Source organism: Monosiga brevicollis, genomic scaffold, assembly GCF_000002865.3.
Source record: "Monosiga brevicollis MX1 MONBRscaffold_2 genomic scaffold, whole genome shotgun sequence".
NCBI classification, from domain to species: domain Eukaryota; class Choanoflagellata; order Craspedida; family Salpingoecidae; genus Monosiga; species Monosiga brevicollis.
Window position 1 is genome coordinate 1,886,970 of NW_001865039.1, and position 11,466 is coordinate 1,898,435.

The 11,466-nt window shown below is 54.7% G+C and overlaps 3 protein-coding genes across 3 annotated transcripts in view; 2 read left to right on the forward strand and 1 right to left on the reverse strand.

Moving 5' to 3' along the window:
• The window catches only part of MONBRDRAFT_5126 (uncharacterized protein), a gene marked incomplete at both ends in the record, with an annotated part of 4,020 nt that extends 605 nt beyond the window's left edge, over positions 1 to 3,415 (forward strand). The window contains 9 exons of the mRNA XM_001742219.1: positions 505 to 711; positions 846 to 1,717; positions 1,845 to 1,969; positions 2,069 to 2,213; positions 2,310 to 2,373; positions 2,488 to 2,563; positions 2,676 to 2,761; positions 2,860 to 2,957; positions 3,064 to 3,415. Coding sequence (XP_001742271.1) covers positions 505 to 711; positions 846 to 1,717; positions 1,845 to 1,969; positions 2,069 to 2,213; positions 2,310 to 2,373; positions 2,488 to 2,563; positions 2,676 to 2,761; positions 2,860 to 2,957; positions 3,064 to 3,415 — 2,025 coding nt within the window. The remainder of the gene's footprint in view (positions 1 to 504; positions 712 to 845; positions 1,718 to 1,844; positions 1,970 to 2,068; positions 2,214 to 2,309; positions 2,374 to 2,487; positions 2,564 to 2,675; positions 2,762 to 2,859; positions 2,958 to 3,063) is intronic.
• Positions 3,416 to 3,495: 80 nt separating this feature from the next.
• Positions 3,496 to 8,357, reverse strand: MONBRDRAFT_22245 (uncharacterized protein; the record flags this gene model as incomplete). The annotated part of the gene is made up of 22 exons (XM_001742673.1): positions 3,496 to 3,630; positions 3,785 to 3,922; positions 4,024 to 4,077; positions 4,151 to 4,254; positions 4,350 to 4,403; positions 4,511 to 4,664; positions 4,741 to 4,824; positions 4,913 to 5,028; positions 5,125 to 5,227; positions 5,362 to 5,475; positions 5,579 to 5,686; positions 5,805 to 5,879; positions 5,988 to 6,074; positions 6,164 to 6,259; positions 6,359 to 6,493; positions 6,589 to 6,769; positions 6,908 to 6,942; positions 7,028 to 7,183; positions 7,281 to 7,472; positions 7,567 to 7,623; positions 7,715 to 7,806; positions 7,943 to 8,357. 22 exons carry the CDS (start codon positions 8,355 to 8,357, stop codon positions 3,496 to 3,498), a joined length of 2,685 nt encoding a protein of 894 aa, XP_001742725.1.
• Positions 8,358 to 9,857: 1,500 nt separating this feature from the next.
• MONBRDRAFT_5128 (uncharacterized protein) lies at positions 9,858 to 11,180 on the forward strand (the record flags this gene model as incomplete). Its single annotated transcript, XM_001742220.1, has 5 exons — positions 9,858 to 9,917; positions 10,020 to 10,026; positions 10,190 to 10,410; positions 10,526 to 10,850; positions 10,969 to 11,180. 5 exons carry the CDS (start codon positions 9,858 to 9,860, stop codon positions 11,178 to 11,180), a joined length of 825 nt encoding a protein of 274 aa, XP_001742272.1.
• Between the last annotated feature and the right edge of the window lie 286 nt (positions 11,181 to 11,466).

Below are 11,466 nucleotides of genomic sequence, written 5' to 3' on the forward strand. Positions count from 1 at the left end.
TACACCACACACGCCATCGCAGCGCTCACCCTCGTCCTGCCCTCCTGCCTCCTGCCTCCTGCCCTTCTCCTGCCCTTCTCCTCCCTGCCTCCTCCCTGCCTCCTGCCCTCCTCCTGCCTCCTCCCTGCCTCCTCCCTGCCTCCTTGTACGGCTGTTATTCCGTTCCAGTTGCTGAGTTGAGGGGGGCATGTGGGCCGTGCAGCTCGACATCACAGGTCAAGTCGCAGTATAGCCGCTTGTCCTCCACGTGCCCTCTGGCGGTTCAAGTCGGCAGCGGCGGCCTCCATGTTCTCCGGCCCCGACCCTTGCTGAAGCCATCGTGCCGCTGATTTGACCATCGGCGTGCCTCCGCGGGGCTATCATGAGCTACCGAATGTTTCGCTTTGGTAGTCAGTCCACCGAACTCATGGAGCCGCTCATCCGCATCGACCCAGAAGATGGCGAGCCCCTCAACACTTCGTAAGCCGCCTTCAACTGGCTCGTGTTACCCACTCCCACCCGCAGCCCGTCTTCTCAATCCACAAACTTAGTCTGCACGCTGCGCCTAACCTCGCTTCGTCTCACATCGCATGGTACAGGGGCACCAGCGTGTTTTCCAGCACCAACACGCCCCGCACGCCGCTCTCCCATATTGACCGCATGACCAAGAGTCCCTTCCAAAAGCTCAGGCAGCACCATCGCATCCCGTACAAATTCACCCTCAACGTCCTTGTGAGTAATGCAATGGATCCCCCCACACCTTCCCCGCCTTCCCCGCCTTCCCCGCCTGAAACGCATTTCATTGCCCTGGTCGTCTTCGTCATGCTTCCTTTTTGCGCCCACTCACCTCTCAACCGCCCTGCCAGGTCATCATCTTTCTCTCCGCATTCTACATCATGAAAAACTTTCAATACTCATACTACATGGACAGCAACACAGCCATGCTCCGCAGTCGCCTCGGAAACAGCGCTGATGACTGGCCCATGTCCGAGTATGGCCAAACCTTAATCTACACGGTGGACAACTTTGTGAACCATTTTCGCACCAGCATGGACAACTATTGGTCCTTCAACGAGTCGGCCCTCTCTGAATACGAAGTTAACCAGCAGCTCAAGCTTCGCGTCAAGTATTCCAATGGCACAATCACGTCCGACGTCATGACGTCCGAGAACAACCGCTATGGCATCATAGGCCAGCTCAACGGCTCCAAACTCGTCGAATTCCTGCGTGTCGTGGACACGCTCGCCATTGATTACACCTTTGAAAACCTGCAAAAGGCAGATCACAAACACGCCACCGTCATGGATGTCCATCACCGCTGGCACTGCAACGCCCTCTACGACCTCACTTACGATAACGGCTGCGCCGTCTACCAGCTTCGCATATCCAACACCATTCTCTCCACCAGCCAACCCGTCCTGCTCGTCATCAGCAGCATCATCATCACCCTTTGCATTCCCAGCGCAGCCTTGACCCTGCGCGCGCTCTGGCGCTCCTTTGGCGCCTTCAAATATGCTCGCACCAATCTCAAGCGTGCTCCCGTCATGACCTCTGTCAATGGCGGCGCCTCCCGCCTGCCCGCCAACGAAATCATGTGGCACCATCTCAAGCTCTCTGATAAACTGGCCTTTTTCAATCTTTGGCATGTCACAACCGTTCTCGGCGATATACTCTTAATCATCGGTGGCACCCTCAACTATTCAAAGCAGCTGGGCTACCAAACCGACAAACACGACTCGTACGTTGACCCAGATCCCCTCACGACCAACGCTTGCTCGGCCACACCCCTCCGCCATTCGTCCGTTCCTGTCACCGCTTGCTCAGCCCCTTACTGTTGGCTGCTGCTGTTTCCTCTGACTCTGTAGCCTGAGCTCCTCAGACATTTGCCACGCCTTGGGTGGCTTTCTCGTTTGGGTGGGCATGCTCAAGTTCTACGAGTGGGATAGCGAACTTTACATGCTTATCCTTTCCGTCAAGGCCTCCCTTTCACGTGTGTGCATCCACGTCATCGCCCCCCTCCCCCTTCAGCCTGCTTGGCTACCCGGTGGCAGCACTGACCGCGGATCCTCTTGCTTTGTCTCTCTCACAGGCGTATCCAAGTTTGTCTTCTGCGTCACGCCCGTGTACATGGCCTACGTGCTCGTCGGCGTGGCCTGCTTCTACGATCACCAGGACCTCTTCGGAGACATTTTCAAGTCAAGCCGCACGCTCTTCAGTCTCCTCAACGGTGACTCGTGCGTGCTTTCACCCCATTTCCCTTTCCCACGTGCACAACGGTGATCCACCATGCCATCACGTTCACGATGATTTTAAATTCTGTTGCTTTGCAGGGTGCTGGCCGTCTTCCAAGAGCTCCGGGAGAATTCCGATCTGGGCTACGACGTTTTTGCTCAGGTACGCCACTGATGGACCAAACACTTTTATGCTCTACTTCCCTGCCGATCAAGGTGCAGCGACTGCAGTCTGTCCCGCCCCTCCTCAATGCCATGCCGCTTGCCCCTCGACCAGATTTACATTTACTCCTTCTGCATCATCTTTATTGTCATTATTTGCAACGTTTTCATCTTCATCGTCGAGTCGGGCTGTGCGTTATCACTCGCCTTGCGACATGCGGCTGCTACAGGCTCTATCCTGCCGTTCTCCCCTACTTCTCTGTCTGATACCATCCATTCCGACCGTTGTTCTCTGTCGTTTAGATGATGCGGCTCTGAACGCCGTATATGGGCCAGAGGAGGTGCTGTCCGTTTTCATTGACCACCAGCGTTTGCGCGACATCCTTTTGGTATGCTCAACCACCCTGGCTGCTGAACTAGCTGCGTCGATCAATGCATTCCAGCGCCACCCTCATCAAGGCCCTCCTTCCTTCACTGCACTGCACAGGTCGCCAGTACTCGGGATCCCAATCACACCTATGTGCCCGACTCTCTTTTGAACCAGCTCGAAGAACCCCCTTCGCCGGAGCTGCATCATCGTTTGCGGTACGTGCACAACCGCACTTCGGCTCTTCTAATATGCAGGCGCCCTAAGACGTGCTTTGCTTTGAACCCATTCATTGGCCGGAACGCCGTTTTGTGCTCTGCACAGGTTGCGTCGCGGTTCGCGCGGCGAGATTAATCGAAGCTTTCGCTCCCATTCCTTCTTCCGTGCACGCTCGATGGACCGCATGGATCAGCTTGGTCGAGCATTTGGTGCGGGGGCTTCCTTCAGTGGCGACAACACCCATCAAACAGCAACTCCTCGAGCAAGCGTTCCCGTCACCGGAACTCCTGCCGAGCAACGCGCAGCACTCGCTCAAAACGTGCAGCACCTGCAAGCGCGTTTGCAATCGCTCAACTCTGATATGGCCAACACTTTGCAGGAGTTGCAAGCCGCCAATGCCCAGCTCCAAACCCTAGCTGCTGCGGAGGCTGCACAGACACCAGACTCTGAGGCGTAAGCTTGTCCTTGGATTTCATCACGATCGAAATGCATGTACACTATGTTTGATGATCAGGTCAATTATTTCAAGTTCTTGTGTTATGAAGAAGAGGCGGCATTGTTCTTCTTTCCGCCAAACATAGATAGGCGTGGGGCACGGAATTTGGATCCGCTACCTCCTGAGGCACTGGTGTCTTTGGAAGACGGACGCTCACCCGTCACGTTTTGCAATCGCTGCGAGCCCCCATGTGCCGGGCTGTGAGCATTCTTCGAAAACACCACCTTAAACCCAAGCCGTGACCCCGGTTGTTTCCCCTCCTATTTCCTTTCACTTCCACCACCTTTGGGCTACCAAACCAAATAGCATACTCTTTCTTTAAGAACCCACCTCAATCTCGCAGTCCTTTTCAACCGATTGTAGCTTGGCCTCTGCCAGCTGCAACTCCAGGGCTTGGATACGAGCATGAAGCTCAACCGAGTCTGCATCATCACTATGGGCCGCGACGCGGGCCTCAAGTGTTTGCACCTACCCGCCCATTTGAAGCGCAAAGCTTATTAAAGACACCCTGTTCAATACACTGCTCTTTTGAGATTGCGTCTCGCACTCCTCAAGGACGCGGGACCTACCCGCTCCTCAGCCTCGTTGAGATGCCGCTGCTTGACCTGCAACTGCGCTTGCACCTGCGTTCGAATGCCCCATGAGCCGGGCAGTTGGGCAGAGAACTGCCTACATTCTCCACGATCGACGACATACCTCATCCAGTTTCTTTTGTAAAGCCATTTTCTCTTCATCAGTCTTGGCGAGTGTGGTTCGATAAAGTTCTTTTACCAAACGCACCTCCTCCTCCAGATTGCGACCTAAGCAGGCAAAAGCACATTAGCTTTAATGCAAGGGCGACAAAGGCATGGCCGTAGAACCACATGTCGTCGAAGCGGCCGAAACATCCACGCACTGTCAAGCTCAATGTTTCGCTTGGCCTCGTGCGATGCCTTGCTCAGATTTTCATCTACACAAGCACAGTAGGGTCAAGAATGTGAGTAGGCCGCCACACAACCAAGAACAAGAGTTGAGGAGGAAGATGGAGAATTTAGGCACCAGGAGAGATCAACAAACATTCTTTCAGCTGGGAATTGAGGGCGTCTTCTGAGGCCTCAATCTTCATTTGCATTTGTGTTTGTGTTTCCACTAGTTTTTGGCTCATCACCTCAAGCTCTTGCTGCAATTTCACATTTTCTTCTTGCAACCGATTATTTTCGGTTGTCAAAACCTGCCGAGCATCCACGAAAGAGTCACCCAGCGGTGCGAGTCGAGACGGCGATGGGCAAAATCATTGGCACGCATACCTGCACGGGATCTTGTGCCAAGGCTTCCGCAGCCTTTTGTTCAAGATACTCTTGCTCCAATTTGGCCAACTTGCGCGCACCCACCTGCCCAAATGCGCAGAGACATGAGCATGGTTCCATTGTCCTTTCAGCTCTCTAAGCGGGCCCTTGTTTGTTGGGCACCAGAACAAACCTTGATACCATTGGCCATGGAGATCAAGCGTCGCGCTTCGGCCTCGCTTTGAAAACGGCGAGGGAGCTCTGTGCGAAAATAGGCCATAATCTCCTCAAAAGTGCTGGCCAAGAGCTCTAGGAAAGGGAAAAGTTCGTTGGTGAGATGTAATGCTCACGGGTGCAGTTTCATCTGCGTGCATTGAAGAATTCGCCGCTTGCTGGCGCGCTCACCTTTACGAGAAGCCTTGAGCAAAGCCAAACTGATCTGGAAGATGGTCTGAAATCCCTCCGCAAGGAAAAAGTCGAAAATGCGGTACACCAGAGGCAGAGAAAACTGCGAGCAGAAACCATGGACGACAAGGGTTGGCAAGTGCGCGCAGCGAGTCATCCATGGTCCTTGATATAGAGCAAATCAACGAACAAACCGCCGATTGAGAAGGACAACCAAATTGCAAGGACACAACATACCTTTGTAGCAAAAAGTGTCAAGAACCATTGGCTGGCATACATGTGGGTCTCAACACGCAGCTCCTTCATATGGGCGTAAAGGTCCGGCAGCGCCTCCAGCAGTAGACGATCCAGCTAAGCCAAGGGGCGTGACATCCGGACACAATAAGCTAGAGGTTGTACATTGGTATGCCCGAGCCCACCGGCGTTCTCCAGCGGCTAAATTGCGACAGCTTACCTGGTGCAGACGGAGATGTAGGTTCTCAAACCCTGTCATGTAAAGGTCACGCAGGCCATAGTCCTGCATCATCTTGACATACAGCACAAAAGCGCTTTCCTCGGGAAGCTAAACAGGTGGCGATGTACACCCGAAATTAGAAGAAGAACAAAGGCGGGACTGCAGTGAGGCAACGGTATGGACAGGTCTATGCGCGGGATGCATTAAAAGCCTGCGATGCTCGCACGTGAAGCAATAAAACGGCCGTGATGAAACTGAGGCCTTGCACGTAACCAATTTCCTCGTCATAGACGGAGTAAGCCTGCGAGAGAGGTGAGAGTGGCAAGAACCATGCCGACATGGCTAATGTCAATAAACAGCCACAAGTTTCAAGCAAACCTCAATGCAAAGCATGAGATCCAGAACAGACCGAGTTGATTCGGTAGAGTTGTTTTTGACCTTCGCCCTCCTTGTCACGAAAGCGTTCGTGTCCAGGGAACGTGCGATCGAGATCCCACTGAGATGGGCACAAGAAGAAGAAGGCGGTGAATGATGAACGGACAAGTCCAATGGCGATGCGTGCGGATGACGGTGAGCGCGGCATACCTTGATGGCCTCATGCGCCCGCGATTCCTGCTTGAGCAGCAACGGATAGCTCAACTCAAGGTCTGAATCAGCAACCCCGGCCAACCGGAGCCAGACCTGGAGCAAAGTGGGGACAGTGAGCCGAGGTAAGGACGTGGTTTGGTCATGGATGGCATGAATGCGGGGATGGGTGGTGAGATGGGCCGATTTGTGCACCTGGGGGCGGAGGCGATCGGGTACGCCGCCGCGAGCCAGTGCGTTGATCGTTTTGCGTGAAGATGCGTCCCACTTGGCAATGACGCTGGTCCAACGAGTCAGCTGGGTGTCGTTCATGTTTTGGTCCACCGAGCCCTGCAATGTATTGAAAGGTTAGCGAGGTGTTTTGCCGAAAAGCACGAACGGGCGGAACCGCCAGAGCCCGACGTCAGAGCGGCTCGCAATCTTACACGGCCAGACACGAGCACAAGGTCGGTTGCAGACGGATCTGCTTCAGCAGTGCCATCTTCATCGTCGGCTTCATTGTCACTTTGCTCACCGTTCCCAGGATCGGCGCTCAGATCCTCCTCACTCTTGGCAGCGGTAAGGTTGCTGCGATAGAGGCTGTTGCAGCGATAATCAGGTATAAATCTTGGTCGGGCCAAACAAAAGTGCCTGTCAGGTGGGTGGCAGCGAGCTGACAATTCTTACTATTGCAGGCGCTCCAGGTAACCCATACGCGCCGATGCCTCGAGTTGCACGACTTCAGTCGGCTCAAAGAGGACGTACGGGGGCCGTGGGAGCTTGCTCATGTTGAGTTTGACCTGGTTTATCCCAAGTGAATGGTCAGGCTAGGACCACAACGAAGGGAGGATGGCTGCATTTGGGACGGGTGACACGGCAACCCACCGAGAAGGCCTGCGTTTGGGCTTCTTTCTTGCCTTGGAGCCAGATGCGATCAGTTGCTTTGGTGACGCGAATTTTGAGACCGGTGGTGAGGCGGAGGGGCTGCGCCAAGCCCACAAAGTTGGTGTCGAGCACAACATTGAGCATGACCACTTCGTCCTGCATCGGGAACGTGCGTACACGAGCAGAGGTTACGTCAACGAGCCAGAAGGAGAGGAGGGGTGAAGAGGTAGGGCGCATTGACCAAGCCACGGACGTTTTTGGCGGCGTCAAAGTTCAGGTCAAGGGGCCATTGCACAACGAGGGTCAAGGCCTTGCTACCCAGCCATTCGGTGGAGACGATGTCGAGCCAGTAGTGGCCTTCCCCAGTCTCAAAACCTGACCATGGCGTCATCATGGAGATGCCCACGCGTCGAATGCTCTCCAAGCCCATGGGCTGTTCCGATGTCTGGGGACATGACAATGGCAAGTGCGCAGGAGGCAAGTTGGTTTGCAGATGAGTTTGGGCGACACGGCCAAGAGCTGTCGCTCCAAAATCTCACCTGGGTGATGGAAAAGTGTAGACGCCGCTCGCGGTGTGCCCGGGCTTTAAAGATTTCCTATGGTTGCCCAGAGTGGGTTGAGGGGGCGGCCTCTGTCCACGGTTGCGGTAGGATGTATGCGTGCGCCACCATGGCGTCAAAGCCCCACCTTATTGCAGGGACAAAAGACATAACCGTTGCGATCGGCCTCTTGCAGGCCAACACCAATGCAAATGTTGTACTCGTACGGATGCTCAGCACCTAGTGGGCCACAACGCGAGAACGACCGTTCAACCAACATGCCTGAAGCAAAGTGACAGCTGGATTCCTCTCTTCTTCCTGCCAGCTCGTCTGAGGCAGAGGAAAGCAAAGGCACAGGCAAGAAAGCCGAGTTTACCTTGCGCAAGTTGCAAAAGTCGAAAGGCTTCGCCGATGAGCGTCAAGGCAGCTCGGGCTTCATCAGGGGTGCCAAACTTGAAGATGAGACAGGCACCGGCTTTGTTGGCGCCCTCGGCCAAATGGTGTGCAGGCTGTTCAAAGGGGCCAGTGAAACGACGCGCCTCGTCGTACTTCATGGCCAGCGTCATGAAGGAAGGGTCCACCTGTGACTGGTTGCAGCCAATGACCTGTCGAGCCAGGGTGCGATGGGCTGAGATGCGCTTGCTTTCGCGCTCGAGCACGATGAGGAGACCGGCATTGACTAGGCGTGGGAGACAGAGTGTGGCGGCTGTCGGGGCCGGTGAGCCATCTGTTCGATCAAGCAGCTCGCGCATAATGAGCTCGGTCTCATCCACTGAGCGTGGTGCATCCATGGGGACAAAGCCATAAAATGCGCAAGTATACAAGGTGTGAGTGCGTTCGAGCACGGCTCGCAGGCTGGTCAAGTCGGCGGCCACGGTGCCGCTCGAATCGCTGGCCGAGCGTGAGAGCCGCGACATTGGGCGAGATGAGCCCGAGCTTTCCTCGGTGCCGGTCGCTGGTGGCTGTGCCGGTGCAGTTGTGGTAGCTGGCTCTGGCGTGGCCGCGGCAGCGAGAGGATGGTCAACGACCACAGCAGGTGTTGCAACATCTACTGCCATGGTCGGGGCATTGGCTGCGGGCTTTGTATCTGCCATGCTGCTGGGTGCGGCTGGCGCAATTGACCACTTGGACAAGACTTGGAGCTAGAGACAGATGGGCAGGACTCAAGGCCACGCTGGCGCGTGCTGGTCAAGTATGCAGCCTCAACGGCATGATCCACGCCTAGAACAGGTCAAGCAAATCAGCCACAACCAGCACCGAACACCTTCCCCCCTCCCCCCTCCTGAATGCCCACCTCACCCGAAAGAACCGACGGACCGACAGGACCGACAGGACCGACAGGACCGACAGGACCGACAGGACGTGCGCGGACCCAGCCAACCCGAAACCCACCACACATAGCGTACACACCTCAAGCCAGATTCAAGCCAAATTGATCACACACACACGAATGCAGCTCAACGCGCCACTGAATGATGGTGTGTTGTCAAAAGCAAAATGAGAGAGAGAGACAGAGAGAGAGAACAAGCACTGAAAATCTGACGTTTTTGGAGGCGGTGAGTGTGATGCACGTTACAATAGACTTGGTCTGTGTCTGTGTCTGTGTCTGTGTCTGTGTCTGTCTCTGTCTCTGTCTGTGTCTGTGTCTGTGTCTGTGTCTGTCTCTGTCTCTGTCTCTGTCTCTGTCTCTGTCTCTGTGTCTGTCTCCGTCTCTGTCTTTGTCACTGTCCCTGTCTCTGTCTCTGTCTCTGTCTCTGTCCTCTCACTCTCTGTCTCTGTGCTCTCTCTGTCTCTCTGGCTCGGGCAAGTTGGCAGTGGCAGCCAAGTGAACATTGGGCGGGCGGCGGGCAGAGCGGATCTTTAAGCGCCTGGTACACGTTGAAAGACGCTTCGTCGGTGGAGCGAGAGGTGAAGCAAGCTGGTACAGGTGTGCGCAAGTGCAAGAGTCGACGGCGCAACTCGACAGGTTAGAGCGCGGCAGACGCGCGTTGCCTTGGACTGACGAGAATGAGTCGCCATTTCCATGGCTTGTGCCTGGGCCGGTCGATTGAATACCCACTTCCCTGGCCGTTCACCAGCTTCGCGTGTTCGCCATTGTTAGCCGAAAAGCCATCTGGTTTGGTCAAGTGCCGTTTGTGGCGCTGGGTCCGTCATGTCGGCAAGTATTCTCACTTGACGAGGCGCAATCGCAAGAACTTGGACATTGTCCTGGCGCAGACCATGACCGCCAACTAGATACTCGACCGCTCCGAGCCTCTACCAGTTGCCCAAGCCAACCCTGTGCAGACGTCATGGTGCTCTTGCGCGATAAGAAGCCCCTCGAGTGGACCATTGACCAGCTAGCTGAGCGCGTCAGTCCAATGCTGCTTCCCGCCACCATTGCTTTCTCGTGTCTTCGATGTTGTTATTGTCCTTCTGAGCTTACCCGTCTTGACTTTTCCTCCTCTTTTCAGGGCCTGGGTGAGCTAACCTCTGGGCCGGATGTGGCACCCAATGAGGTGGTGCACGTGTTTCAACGAGAGTTTGCCATTGTAACCCACGGCACGTCATACCTCGCGCGCGTTTACCCATCTCTTTTCCCCCTTCTCTTTCTAACACCCCACCCCCTTTTTTTTACTCTTAGATGACACTGTGCGCTTCTTGTATTCGTCGTACGCCACGACTTGTCTGCTACTGACGCTCTATCATCGACCGCAGCGACGCGGCGTGCTGGTGCACTTTGATGGCGCCGGGCGCTCGTTTTTGGACGATGTGCTCGCGGAACTCGAGTATGATGATGAGGATGAGCCTTTGGAAGCCGGCATCATTGGTGGCTTCAACGACGAAGGTGGCTATTCTATTCAGGTACGAGAGGGAACAGACCCTTTCCTCCATTTCTCTACCGGATCTGTTTGTTGCCTTTCGACACGCCTCACCTTTTTTTCTTATTTTTTTTTTTTCCCAAATCTCAATCCAAAAGAACTTTGAGGCTTTGATGGAGGATATGCAAGGACACGAAGCACGGTTTGAACTCCGTATTGTTCGGGCGTGTGCCTCAAACAACCGGGTAGCCTCTGCGCCCCACCCACTGGCTGTCAAAATGGGTCTGGAAGACGACTTGCAACGGCCTCGTCATACCAGTGCGGCCTTGGACGTGCGGACAGGTCAAATCCTGGCCGTCACGCTCGTAGAGCCTGATGTCGCCGCTGTATCCTCGGAAAATCTTCTCCGAGACATTCGCTGTCTCACAAACTGCAACCGTCTGTCCAACTGCTACAATCAAGATATTGATTGTTATGTCATCGGTAAGTCCGAGGCCTCGTTCATCCCCCCGCTTCCCCCGAGTGTCTCGCATGCCCGCTCCCAGGTGGCCGTGGCTCGCTCAGAGTCCGTGTGAGCTCTCATACGCCTGTTGCTGACCAGAACCGTGGGATTATCGACCGTGGAATCCGGTGTTGTATTTGACTTTGCCGCGAGCCGAGCTCGCTCTGCGGCTGTCCACATCTCCCTTTGCCGAGGATGACAACTTTAGCGCCCGGTTGCAAAAGTCCCTGTACTACATGCAGCAGCACCTTGACCCCTTTGCACATGGTGCCATCCGCTTTCCTCGTCTCAGCACGGCCGCCTCCTCGTAGTGTCAAGGATAAACTTATAAACTGATTATTTGAGAGAAAAGACACCCCCTCTTGTTGATACTTTGAAGCATTTGAGGCATCTTTTCCTTTTTGCACCCTCCGTCATTGAAGGGTATCCATCCCATGTAAAGAAGACCAGGTCTATACAACTCATGGTCAAGTGCAACCAAAGCCACTACCTCGTCAGACACACCCAGACGCTCCCAGAAACCACAAAACCACGTAAAAAAAAAAAAAAAAACAGGTAAGAGAAAGTGCCATTAACATAACACTTGTTCTCTGTCCG